At 32.4% G+C, this 14,569-nt stretch overlaps 1 protein-coding gene across 1 annotated transcript; it reads left to right on the top strand.

Moving 5' to 3' along the window:
* The first annotated feature begins 202 nt into the window (after positions 1-202).
* LOC121971767 (RNA-binding NOB1-like protein) lies at positions 203-9,040 on the top strand. The gene is made up of 5 exons (XM_042523197.1): positions 203-620; positions 732-1,824; positions 7,867-8,035; positions 8,395-8,514; positions 8,631-9,040. The coding sequence occupies exons 1-5, from the start codon at positions 275-277 to the stop codon at positions 8,775-8,777; spliced, it is 1,875 nt and encodes a 624-aa protein (XP_042379131.1). The 5' UTR covers positions 203-274; the 3' UTR covers positions 8,778-9,040.
* The last annotated feature ends 5,529 nt before the right edge of the window (positions 9,041-14,569 follow it).

Consider the following 14,569-nt stretch of genomic DNA (forward strand, 5'->3'; position numbering starts at 1 on the left):
ACTTTGATGAAATAATTAAATTTTTATTATTATTTTTATTCATGTTTAATTTAATTCGATTTAAATAATTTTTTTATTGTAATATAGTCTATAGGGTTAAAAAATTTAGAAGGATTAAAATTTTTATTATTATTTTTCTGCATATTTAATTTAATTCGATTTAAATAATTTTTTTTATTGTAACATAGTCCATAGGGTTGAAAAATCTAGAAGGATTTCATAAACCCTAACAATTCTACAATCGCCGCATCTACTGCGCCGGATCATCGGTTCCATGGACGCCGATGCGCTCTCATCTTCCTCTCCGGCGGTTGCCTCGGTTCCTCCGGTGCAGACCGCGTGCTGGAGCTCTGTGTTGCAGAAGAAGCCGACGGTGCATCCCCAAGAGGCGATCTCCACGCGAGTGTTCGGAAGCCTCACGTCGAGCAAAGGCATCTCGGTGGCGGTGCTCGATGCCAACGCTCTGATCCATGGCGACAAGCTTGCCAATTCTGCTGACAAGTTCGTGTCTGTGCCCGAGGTCCTGGACGAGGTACGCGATCATGTCTCGCGTCAGCGCCTCTCCTTCCTGCCCTTCCCCGTCGAGACCATGGAACCCTCTCCTGAATTTATCAAGAAAGGTTGGTTATTTCGCCACGCCACAGGATGATCTTTTTTTTTTTTTTTAAAGTTTTCATATGGATTTACATACTTTGAAGGTGCTATACTTACTTGACATGTCTCTGTAACAGTTGTCAATTTTGCACGAGAAACTGGGGATCTGCAGACTCTTTCAGATGTAGACCTTAAGGTCGTTGCTCTAGCTTATATGTTAGAATCCCAGATCCATGGAATTGATCATCTAAGGGAGAGACCGCCTCCTCTTCATGTGGTGAATGTGAAGAACCTACCGGCGGCTCAACTGCCGGGGTGGGGTTCCAATGTTCCTAATTTAGCAGAATGGGAAGCCCTGGAAGAAGCAACTGAAGGAGGTCGGGATCATAATTCTAAAATACTTGGACCGAGAGATATGAACAATCAAGTTGAACCTAACAGTTCTTCTGCTTCCATACCTGATGAGCATGTTGAAGGGAGTAAGACGTTTGATAAGCCTAAAAGGTCTTTTGCACCCAAGAAGGAGATTGTGTTGGAGGGGAAAAAGATGGTTGCTTCTGGCATCGATGCCTCTCAAGGTGAAGACACTGAAATTGCAGGTGATTGGCACCCTGCAGTTAGCCGGAGCACTCATAGAAGATTTTTAAGAAGGAAAGCAAGGCGTGAGTTGTCCAAAGAAACAGAGGAAAATGGCCACTCGTCAAGCCACGAAGAAGTGGAAGGGACAAAGTCTGAAGGCAATGTTGAATTATCTGATGGAGGTGAGGTAGAGTATCCTGTATTTAATGAACTTGAAACCAATGGTGGACATTTTCAAAATGAACAACAAATTGAGTGGAATCAGAAAGAGGCGGCATTGGATTTTGATTCTTCACAACCTTCACGTGAAGGTGTAGAAGATGACAGACTTAGGACTTACATAGGATCTACTCCTTTAGAAATTGAGGAAGATAACTCAGAGTATGCGGTTGATTCTGTTTATGACAATGATGCTGGGATTGATGACTTCAGTGAAGAGTTAGCTAACTTAGAATTGGATAGTCTGGCTGATGAAAGTACTGAGACAACTTATATAGATGACCAGAGCAGTGAACAGAGTTGGATGCTCAAGTCCTTATCAGAGTCAAGTGTAGCTTGTGTTACTAGTGACTACGCAATGCAAAATGTTCTTCTGCAAATTGGTCTTCGACTATTAGCACCAGGAGGGATGCAGATTCGCCAATTACATAGGTATGAAGTTAAGAATTCTTGGTTTTGCCATTCTCGTTTGAAAGAAACTACCCTTGCAAATTGTCTTTGGACTAGAATCAAATTTCTATAATTTCTTTTAATTATTACAATGATGATCTATTGTAAATTTAGTTGTTTGCCTTGGCATGTGGATAACAATTTTTTTGACATGGTGAAAAAAGCATTCTGTGAATGCCATCTATACAATTAGTTACATAACTAGTAATATTTAATTTTTTTGAATCATTTAGTTATCTCAAATAGAGTTGGGTTTTTTTAACTCCCACCATCTGTCATAAGACATATCTTCAATTTCTCAAATAGAGTTGGGTTTTTTTCGAATCATTTTCTCTCCTTATATTATCCTTTGGAGCTACACATAATGGTTGTCAGACAGTATTTTTTTTGTTTTTACCTTTTTCTAGTAATATGAAGGGGAGCCTTGGCGCAACGGTAAAGTTGTTACTTTGTGCCTTAAAGGTCATGAGTTAGAATTTTGGAAATAGTCTCTTGTAAAAAGTAGGGTAAGACTGTGTACAATGGATCCTTCCTCGGGATCCCGTATGGCTGGAGCATCGTGTACTAGACTGCCTTTTTTCTCCCTTTTTCTAGTAATCTAAGCACATCTTAGTCAGCAACTTTCATCATATTTACTCCCTTTTTTTTCGATACCAAATAGTTGTGGTAGTAAAACTATGATGCTCCTTGAATGATCTTAGGATGGCATATCAATAAATTTTAGATCTACTATTTTGTTTGAAAAGTCTAAATTTTTTCTTTGAAGTAGTAAAGATAAAATAAGAGCTTTTTTAGTAAGGTTATTTTATGTAGAGTCAACAATATTACACAACGCAATTACGCAACTTATATAGTATAAGCATGGTATTTGACATAACTCCAATTAGAAAAGTAGTCTGTGTTTGAACCGCAAATTAAAACGAGAAGCATACTAGGATGAGATTACAGGTTTAGTTTTTTATTATTTGGTATAACCTAATGGCGGAAGGAAGCAAGGTTAGATAGGTGGGATCATTGTGTATTCATTCATTTAAAATCAGTTTATTATCTTCACATAGTATGTACTAGTCTGACCATAGATCCATAATGGTACTACAGGTTGTAAACTATGATCATATCATGTTGTTGTTTCGTAACAAAATTATAGTTGTTTTTATAATATGTAAAAGCTACCTAATTTCCGTAATGAGGCTCCTCTGAGTGCACCTTGGCCTGATTAATTTTCCTTTAGCCAAATTAGCATCCTCATGCTGATAGCATATTTCAGATCGATATATCACTAGCAATATTATATTTCAGGTTTATTGTTCTATATTGGCATCATACTTTCTTTTGTTTGCAAGTTTGATGAAGCACCTTGTTGTAGTTGAAACTAGTTCACTATGTTATGACCATTGAACTTTTTTATTTTCTTTTGATATTTGTGTGACAATATTGGTCTAGTGTATGTATGGAAGCATCAATTTGTACAACAATAATAATCAAGCCTTATCCTACTAGGTAGGGTCGGCTACATGGATCTTTTTATGCAATTGAACTCTATCTCCTACTATATTATCATCTATACTTAATAAATTTTATCTTGTTTTATTGTTACTAACCAAGTATTTTTTTAGTCTTCATCTTTCTCGTTTGATATGTGCATTTGTCATAGTTTTACATCGCTTAACTAGAGTATTTATTGGTCGTCTAAGTACATGCCCGTATCATCTTAAATGCGTTTCTCGGAGTTTTTCCCCAATAGATACAACTCCGACTTTCTCTCTAATGCTCTCATTTCTTATTCTGTTCATACTCGTATGTCCGCATATAGACTTTAACATTCTCATCTCTACAACTCTCATCTTCTGCTCACGTGCTTGAGTCATAGCCTAACATTCAGTTCCATATAACATAGCAGGTCTAATTATGGTTTTGTAGAACTTTCCTTTAAGTTTTAGATATACTTTATAGTCATATAAAACACCCAAATCTCCTCCATTTTAATCATTCTGTATGTAAAATATCTCTTTTAATCCTTCTTTCATTTTGCAAAAAATGATCTTAAATATTTAAAGCTCTCGGTTTCAAACAATTCGTCATCTCCTATTTTAACAATTGTCTAATTACGTCTAATATTGCTAAACTTAAATTTTTTATATTTTATCTTTATTCTACTAAGCCTAAAACCTTTCTTTTCTAGTGTTTTATGCCAAGATTCTAGTTTATCATTTACTTCTTAACGTGTTTCATCTACCAAAACAATATCGTCTGTAAACAACATGCACCACGGTACTGTGTCTTGAATGTGTGTAGTGTGTTCGTTCATAATTAGTGTAAAAAGATAGAGACTAAGAGCTGATCCTTGATACAACCCTATCTTTATTGAAAATGCTTCAGTTACTCTATCTTTTGGTCTTTACTTCTTCGTGCACGTCCTTAATTAGTTCAATATTTGTTACGTTAACACTTCCTTGTCTAGAATTTTTCATATAAGTTCTCTTGGAACTCTATCATGAGCTTTTTATAAGTCAATAAATACCATGTGTAGATTTTATTTTTGCTCTCGATATTTTTAATTAGTTGTCTAAGAAGATGTATGAAGGGGAGCCTTGGCACAACGGTAAAGTTGTTGTCATGTGACCAAAAGGTTACGGGTTCGAATCCTGGAAACAGTCTCTTGCAAAAAGCAGGGTAAGACTAGTACAATGGATCCTTCCCCGGACCCCGCATGGCGGGAGCTTCGTGCACCGGGCTACCCTTGTCTAAGAAGATGTATAACTTTCATTGTCGACCTTCCAAGCATAAACCCAAATTGATTTTCGTGCACCATAGTATTCTTAATTTTTTTTCTATTACTTTTTCCCAAAGTTTTATAGTATGACTCATTAGTTTAATATTCATATAATTTACATAATTTTGTACGTCTCCCTTATTCGTATATAAAGGAACTAGAGTACTTATTCTCTATTAATCTAACATTTTTTCTCTTTTTAATATTATGTCAAATAATTTTATAAGCTATTCAATTCCTTGTTCCCTAAGCACTTTCATATCTCTCGGAATAACATCTGGCCTCATGATTTTTCCATTGTGCATTCGATTTAAAGCTTATTCTATTTTTGAAGTTTGAATTCTATGATAAAAATTTAAATTTCTATACTTATTTGACCTACTTAAATTACCTAAGTTAAGTTGGTCACTTAAACCTTCATTAAAAAGTTGATGTAAATACCTTTTTCACCGCTCGCTTATTTCTAGGGATGACAATGGGGTGGGTTGAAACCTGGACCTGTAGCAAACCCGTCCTAGTGGGGCGGGTTTAAACCCGTCCTAGTGGGGTGGGTTTAAACTCGCATAAACAGGTCTTAGGCGGGTCTCAGGTTTAATTGGATCCGCCCCATATATTTTTTTGTTAATTATTAATTAAATAAAAATTGATAATTAATTTTTAATTGAATCAAAATTGATAGATTTAAATTTGTGATAATATTTTTTTTGTTATAAAATATTATTAATATAAATGTTGAAAATAAATTTAATGTTTAATTAATTTTTATTTTTTTATTTTGTATTTCAAAAAAAAAAATAACGGGTCTAACCCAGACTTGCCCTGTTCGCGGGGCGGGGCGGGTCCAAAGGGAGGCGGGGCGGGTCCAAAGGGAGGCGGGGCGGGTCACAGGTTTGGCCAAACCCGTCCCAACCCGGACCTGCTGCCATCCCTACTTATTTCTCCATCGTTTACTAGTACCCTATTACATTCATCTTTAATATATTTTATTTGGATAAGATCTCTTATCTTTCTTTCTCCATTTTAGCTATTCTATAAATGCTTCTTTTCTCTTTTTTTATATCCAATTTTTGATATAATCGTTCGAAGTTTCATTTTTTGCTTCATTCACTACTTTCTTAACCTTTTTCTGAGTTATTGTATATATATATATTTTTAAAATTTTTCAAGTTCTTACAAATATATAATTCCTTATAAGTTCGTTTTTTCCTTCACTTTCTCCTTTCTCATTCCACCACCAATGGTGGCGAAAGGCGATTATGCTGGATCTGAGCATCCCTGCCAACCCGTCCCAGGGCCAACACGGAGGAGGTAAATCACGGGTGGCTACTTGCCTTTGGAATAGTGACTGGCGTATGAGGGAGGTATTTACCTCGGTTATGCCGAGATTCGAACCCCAGATCTCATGATGGCAGCACCTCATGCGCTAACTACTAGACCGTCTCTAGGGGACTTTCTCATTCCACCACTAAGATTTTTTACTTAGTGGTGTATATACCTTTGACTCATCGAGTACACTCTTAGTTATTATTTTCAATTTTGATACCATCTTATTCCATATCATATTAGAGTCATCATATATTTCACCTAATACTTGTACTCTTATCTTCTCCTTAAATTTACTTTGCTTCCCATACTTTAACTTCCACCACTTAATTCTAGGAGTCGTATATATTTTCTTTCTATTGATACTATGTTTGAGGCGTATATCCAACAACACTAACCTATGTTGGGTAGTTAAGCTTTTTCCAAGGATGACCTTGCAATCTTTACAAATCTTTCTATTCTTCTTCCTAACCATTTGCAATTTATTATTTCCACTTTTGAACGTGAATATGTATTCTTTTCTTTTTTTTAAAAATGTATTAGCTAATATAAGGCCATGTGTTATCGCAAAATCTAATATAGTTTTTCCTTCTTCATTTCTCATTCTAAACTCATAACCCCTACATTCTCATATTCCTCATATTTCACTTTGATATTCCATTTAGATCACCTCTTATTAAAACTATTTTATTTGACGGAATGTTTTGTAATATTTTATCTAAGTTATTTCAAACCTTGATTTGGTAGCTTCATCTAATTCTACTTGCGGTGTATATATGCTAATTATGCTTATAGTTTCTGTCGCCACTATTATTTTAAGAATTATAATTCTATTCTCTTTTCTAACTACTACTACAATTTCATTCTTTGCGAATTATCTGTAATAATATCTACTCCATTTCTTGCTATACTTTTTCCTGTCTACCATAAATTAAAACTCGAATTTTCTATCATCTTTGCCTTCTCGCCTACCTATTTTTGTCTCTTGGACACACAAAATATTATTTTTTCTCCTAATCATCGTATCTACTATCTCCATTGATTTACGAGTGAAGGCTCCTATGTTCTGTGTTCTAAATATTAAATTATTAGTTTTCCTTTCATATTTGTTCTTATCCAATCTATAGTGTGAGAATTCTTGTCTAATTAGCATTACACCCAAGTTCTCATAGGGATATAGTGGTCTTTGCTGATACGTTACAATTGGGCCTTGCAACTCGAATTCTTACATATTTAACACTACACTCGAGTTCTGGAGATATAATGGTCCTTGTTGAGACGTTACAGTCGGATCCTGCAACGCATTCCTTTCGGGGAACAATCTAACATTAGCATAATAATTTAATGGATTAATTCATTGAACATTTGTCATAATTTTAACGCTTGTGGACAACCTAACGTAATCCTCTTCCTTTATTCGGGCTGGAGATTGGCCATGACGAACCAGTCATGGGTAGAGTTAAGCATCAATTTGTACATTATTTTATTTATTTGATCCTTATGTTATAGTTAGACTTATCCTTGAAATAGAATCTATGAGCACTCATCAACGAGAAGCATCTCGTATAATGCATTGCGATAATTCTTTAACTTTGTTTTATTTTAACAAGTTCATCCAAACAAAATTTAGTGGACAGAAATCCTGCCTGATTTTACCTTTTTAATTGTTATCAACCTTTCAAGTATGATAATCCATAAGATTTCATCTTAACTATACTATTTTAATTTTTAAAAATATATAAGTGTACTTTGTGTGATGGTTTAGAAGCTTTAGTGCTATAACATTGAAGCAAACTAATCCTCTACTTGCGTAGTAGTCGGAGTAATTGTCATGATTCATTGCAAAATCATAGAAATGTTCATTCTTCGCTTCTATACTTGTAAATTTCTATTAAAGTTAATTTTTCTTCCTATTTTTTTTTCCCTAGGTGGGTTCTAAAATGTCATGCTTGCAATAAAGTGACACAAGAAATTGGGAGAATATTTTGTCCAAAATGTGGCAATGGTGGAACTTTAAGGAAGGTATCCGTGACAGTTGGTGAAAATGGAATCATCATGGCTGCACGCCGGCCTCGAATAGTCCTTCGTGGAACAAAAGTATGTATACGAAATGTTCAGTGTTTTCGTTCCTGTATCTCTTATATTTAGTCTTAATGTTCAGGATGATCACCTTGCTTAATAATATTAAAATGATTGCATATTATGGTAATAACCACTTCATATTTCTCTTAAGATTTGAAAATATTCCCTTCCATGTTAACACGACGCAGGGTCTTTCTCAGTAAGAATCTGTCCTCTTTTCATTGTGTTTCTTGTTCGAAGTCATTCTATACAATACAATTTAGGTAAAATAGAAACTTAGATTTACTTGATTGAAATGGCCTTTTGATCAGAGGGTATATGACTTGGGAAATTCTTAAACCTGCCCTGTGAATTTTTCATTCTTTATTCTTCAGTTCTCGCTTCCATTGCCTCAAGGTGGACGAGAAGCTATCACAAAGAACCTCATCTTACGAGAAGACCAACTCCCTCACAAGTTACTCTATCCAAAATCAAAGAAGAAGACAAACAAAGAGGTTCGTCCGTGGTTGTTTTTGCTGCCGCTGGATATTGCAACTTGAGCTGCATATATCATATAAATTCTCGCATTGCTAGAACCGACAAAGTGCATCTTAACATTATCTCAATGCAGGGCAAGGAATTTCTGGGTGCAGATGATATCTTTTCCCACTCCGACGAGAAGAGAGCCCCGCTTAAGCCTCCTGTGAGGAAAGCACTTGCTATGTTCGGTGGAAAAAGAAATCCTAACGATAACCATTTTTCTCGCCGGAAGCACTAAGAATCATAAGCCGCCAAGCGAGACAAACGGTGAAGTTCGACACAAATTGTCACTTTGGTTTATGTAGAGCAATCGATTGATATATTCGGATGGATGATGTTTTTGAGTTAAAGCTTGAAGCTGAGAGACAGCCGGGAGATCCTCCTTTGAAGCACATTACCTGTAGTTTTATGGTATTCTCATTTTCAGTCGGTTGATGTTGCTACCGGAGTAATTCAATTTTGTCGTATTCTCAATTTTATTTTATTTTATTTTATTTTTTATTTTTTATGATTCAATATTAATCAATCATTTTATTATTATTATTATTATTATTTTTTCGAGAAAATGTCTATAAATTAAAATCAGTAAACATTAATAGGTCGACAGAAAATGAGACAAAAGGGATTTTTTTTTTATTTTTTCAAATTCAAAAAAGCAATTTATTTTGATTATTTATAAAAGGACATCTCACTCTATATGAAAAGATACAATTATTATTATTTTCATTATTATTTTGTCTATATTATTTGTTTAAATTCTGAACTAGTCAAATGTATTATAGTAATTATAAAATTATAATTATTGATTGTATATATAACTTTGATTTCGTAATTATTACAACAATAACTATTGCAACATGAAAAATTATTATTATGAGAATTAAAATTTTTCAAAGCCTCCTAAGCTTTAAATGATATTTTTGTGCCTAAGATTGTTCAAATCAAGTTAAAAATTATTACATTTCAAAACTTACACAATATTCACTTTATAATAATTATAATTTCATAGCTACAATAATTACGTAGTAGTTACAATTATATAATATTCATAAATTTATAGCTATTACAATGCCCCTTTAATTTAGAATTTTGATCAAAAATATATGCAAGCGATAATAATAAAAATAGTATAGTGGAAAATAATCGAGTAATTATACGTACTATAGTTGAGTAATTATATGTACTATTTTTTTTATAAAAAATAAAAATAGGGCATCTTAATGATTCCAAAATAAGGGATGCCTTTTTATTCTTGCTTAAGAAAATTTGTGTCATATTTTATTAAGCACTGATTTGTGTATGATTCTAAATGCAAATATATTATGATTCAAAGAATATTCCAGTCAACAACTTTATTTTTATATTAAAAAAAAGATTGGCATTGTTTTTCATTAAAGTACAACTACTTTTCACATGATTTATTAAAATGTTATTCTCTTGGAAATTGCCAAAAATGTCCGAGAAACAATTAAAAAACACTGCAAAGTGTAGATTCTCTTTTATAATAATATTTTTAAAATAACTAATTTACTTATTTTTCCTCTTCAAAAAATACATAACTTTTTTTAAACTCTTATAACTATTTAATTCACTAAATAGAATTAATATATAATATAAACAAATAAAATTATAACTCATAACTAAACACTCTAAATCTATAGATAACAATAATTATTAATAATTGTTAAAAATAACAAATAAGTTTTTATTTTATTAAGTGGTTGGATTGTATTGCTATTAAATTTGAATTTTTATTATATTATTATTTATATTTAAATAAAATTTATTTTTTTTATTTCTATTAATTAAATTTTCTTTGATCACTTTTTACTCTATTAATATATGTATTTATCATAATCCTACCTAGGGGTGTAAATGAGCTAAGTCGCTCGTGAATTTTTCGAAACTCGATTCGATAAAAGCTCGTTTGAGCTCGTTTAATGAAGCTCGTTAAGATAAACAAACCAAGCTCAAGCTTCACAATATTCGGCTCGTTAGTTCGTGAACATGTTCGTTAAGCTCATAAATCAATTTTTAAATAAAAAAAATAATAGTTTTGATATTAAATTTATAGATTTTACACTCTACTTATGAAAAATATAGGCAAATATATTAAATTTATTTATTAGAATAAAATTATAAATTTTAACAAGAATATTATAATTTTTTAAAAATATATAATTTAGTTTTTAATGAATATTTAAATGTATAATTTATATTTATTAAGTTCGTTTAGTCTCGATAAAAGTTCGAATAAGCTCGTGAGCCATGAATATATTCGTTAAATAAAGCTTGAGCTCGGCTCGATTATAAACGAGCCAAACTCAAACATCCAAGAATTCAGCTCGACTTGACTCGATTATACCCCTATTCCTACCTCATCTAATTTGAATATTTATTAATCATCTAAATATATAACTACACTATCTTAAACGTGTAATTTAAGAATTTTCTTTCATTAGGTGCCGTCTTCACTTTTTTTTTTATTTTCAATTTTTATTTATCAATCATTTACATCTATCTTAAGATAATTATCTTAGTACATTTACTACTACTAAATTAAATTTATATATATATATATATATATATATATATATATACTTTATTCAATTTAAAACCTTTTACTGTTTTCCTAAAAAATAATTATTCATGGAATAAAATAAAAAACTAGTTGTTTTGATAATCAAAGGCATCATCATTTCAAATCTTGGATGTATGTTCATTCCACAAGAATATTCATGATTGTTCTAGTTTTGTTTTTTTCACCTTCACTTTCACTTTCACTTTTTACCAAAGTACGAACCTACCACCAAATAATTGTCTAACTACTACACCAACCATTTTGGATGTTTACGGGCAGAGTTTGGAAGCATGTGCAGAACATCAACACCGACTTGTCTATTAGTTAGTAATACATGGATTATTCTCCTCAATAATCGGTCAGTACAAACCACCCAAACTAAAACAACAATGTTAATTGTAATTTGCTTCATCTAAATTAAGGTTAATTAACAAGAACTTTAATCTTTGTAATTAGGTCAAGAAACATACCATTTATTTCGAAATCCGACTACAATTGGTTCGACCGGTGCAACCGAAACTAGCAACTATGTGGTCTACATACTTTGAGTCATGCATTGGTTATCATGAAAATCAACATAAAAACAAAATAAAGATATAATCATTAGAAGGGAAGAGGAGATTCATTGGATCTTGTTCAAATCGTTCAAGGCATAGTAATAAAATTAGTCTTTTGGCATATTCTGCTGATGGCTAAGTGAAGTTCTTGGCGGTATGTTTTAGCTTACATGTCATCTAACTTCCCTTCTTTATCTTGGGATATAAATAAATAGATAAATAAATCTTTTTTTTTTAAAAAATATGTCTATCATTTTTAAAAAATAAAAATAAAAATATACATAATTTTTATATTTTATAAAAAATCCTTTTAAGATTTTTTTTTTCTTTCTATCTTTTTAGATTGTTATTATTTTTTTAAAAATAAAATAATAAATGGGTTGAGCTTAGACCTACTCAAACATAACTCAATTGAACCTAAGTCTTTACCAAGTGGCAACCCTAAAATTACAAGTTGTTCTCGATATGCTCGTGAGAAACCAAGTCAAGCCCAACTTGACATGTCATAAATATTGGTCGATTGAGGGAATAACAAATAAATACACTAGCGTTTGTCCATTAATAGACACTATACACACAAGTAAACCCTAAACAATAGAATGTGAGTTAATCCGGTTTGAGATCAAGTATGAGGGAACCACTATGGGGGATGTTGGTGACTAGAGATACAATGGGTCTGATTTAAATCGGATTTTATATTCTCTATACTATCCACATTTATTATATTCATTCTTATACCCATTTCCATCCCATATCCGTCGGAGGATCAGGTATTTATACTATATCCATCATATTATTACACTATACAATTCTCTATTTTTTTAAAAAATAAATTATTTCAATGTACTTATCTGCTCTTTCTTATCTCACGCTCCTTCGATTGGGTGAGGATTTCTCATGGAAAAGAAGATAAGATACATGTTAGTGATTGGGTAAAGAGGCAAACTAAGTTTGTTTTTCGAGACAGGAAGCGGACTAAAATTTTTTCTTATATATCGGCATGGGTGGGATTTTACCACATTTGTCTCCATACCCGAATTCAAAAATACCCATACCTGATTACCCGATTACTATAACCTGGTCTAAAAATTCCCTCCGTATCCACCTTCATTCAGGTCGGATATCAGATTGTCCATTAGATTCAGAGGAAATTGCCATCCCTGTTGGTGAAGGGTCAGAGGTCTTTGAGGCAAATCTCTATGATAGTCAAAGAGAGTTAGAATGGAGGCTAAGGTGGACTTTGGCGCAGGCTCTCCGACGCTTAAATCAAATTCAATGATCGGAGTGTGAAGAAGATGAAGTGCTATCCCCTAGTAAAATAGTGGCCATAGTTGTGAGAGCATATTAGTGTCTGCAGGAGCGAGCTTTCTTTTATACCCTTACCTTAGCGACAGAAATGGATCCCATGTCCTTCACTTTCTCCACGTTCAGGGCGAGGAGGTGCCACATCGTTGACGTAGGGGAAAACATCTTCATCTGCGATGTTTGAATAGAGGTTCCAAAGAAAGCGTAGGAAGAGGGAGGATTCGTCAATAAAGAGGAGTCACCTCTAGGTTTAAACGAAAATAATTTTTTATTCAGATCAAAACCAAACTAAACATATTTTTATAAGAGTCAAAACCCTTATTTAAATAGTCTAAGAAATACAAAAAAAGTCACAACATAAATAAGAAAAAATAAAAGAAACCTCATCTTAAAAGAAAAAAGGAAAAAAAATTTAAACTAATTTTTAGAAAGAAATCTAATCCTTAAACTTTAAAATAAATAAAAGAAAAGGTTAAAAAAAAAGGTCAAATCTAGAGTTCATTAAAAGACATAGTGTAACACATTTGTGCTAGGGAGCATGGGCTGGTTGTGTCGCCATTAGAAAGACGATTTTGTCTCGTCTAGAGTTTGAATAGAGCGCAACTACGTCGGGAGGTCACATGCTAGTCATCTTCCTTGTTAGTAGTCTCAATCGTCCTTCTTCAAGACCCAAAAGGCAGATTGGTAGCCTCATTTTCTTTTTATCATAGCTCGAAGGAGAACATAGCCATATTGGAAGACATAAATTGGTCTTGCTGCTGGATGCTCCTATATCAAACACCCCAAGTTGAAAAAACCTTGTCCTCGAGTTTAAAGTAGTGTTAGGTGATAGCTCGGGAGGAAGATCTATTGGAAATGTTTTATTTTGATTATGAATCTTTCCTTATTAAGTGACATATATTTGTTAAAATTTTATTTATGCACAAACTTTTATCTTAATAAAGATACCATATATTGTAAGATTTAAATGTGCATAATTTATTGAAATCTTACTTTAATATGAATATCATATGTTTTAATATGATATGATTATTATATCATATCTATTAATGTGGTATGATTATTTCGTCATGATTTGTCATAATATTAAGGATTGACTCGATGATGATGGTAATGAGTTCCTATAAATAGTGATCTTTAGGGTCCCTAAATATACACACATTTCAAGAATATAACACTATCTACAAAAGAGGTTTGGAGTATTTAGAAGACTTTAAAACATTAAGTAACAAAAGTGGTGTTCAAGCGTTCTTCAAATATCTATGGTTGGAGGTAACAATGAATTTATTTTTTTGCTTTTAGTAATCATAGTTATTTAGAAGAAAGTATGATCTAATAATTGATATCAGAGTAACTTTAACTTTCGTCTTGATGTAATTATCAATCAAGTAATTTTTTATGCAATTTTTTAATTTCTATTTTTTAAAACAAAAAAAAAATCAGAATTTAGAATTTAAAAATTTTGCATGGACGAATTCAGATAAAAAAATCATAATTTAGAATTATGAAAAAATTTACATGTACGAAATTTAGATTAACAAATATATATGTATCCTTACAAAATTGCGAATATTGATATCCTTAAAA

Source organism: Zingiber officinale, chromosome 4A (genome assembly GCF_018446385.1).
Source record: "Zingiber officinale cultivar Zhangliang chromosome 4A, Zo_v1.1, whole genome shotgun sequence".
Classification (NCBI taxonomy): Eukaryota; Viridiplantae; Streptophyta; class Magnoliopsida; order Zingiberales; family Zingiberaceae; genus Zingiber; species Zingiber officinale.

Bases quoted from the DNA above. Each gene is read 5' to 3' on its own strand.
- LOC121971767 (XM_042523197.1), top strand. From the start codon at position 275: ATGGACGCCGATGCGCTCTCATCTTCCTCTCCGGCGGTTGCCTCGGTT. The intron at 621-731 runs GTTGGTTATTTC...TCTCTGTAACAG, and splicing joins TCCTGAATTTATCAAGAAAG to TTGTCAATTTTGCACGAGAA. The intron at 1,825-7,866 runs GTATGAAGTTAA...TTTTTTCCCTAG, and splicing joins CAGATTCGCCAATTACATAG to GTGGGTTCTAAAATGTCATG.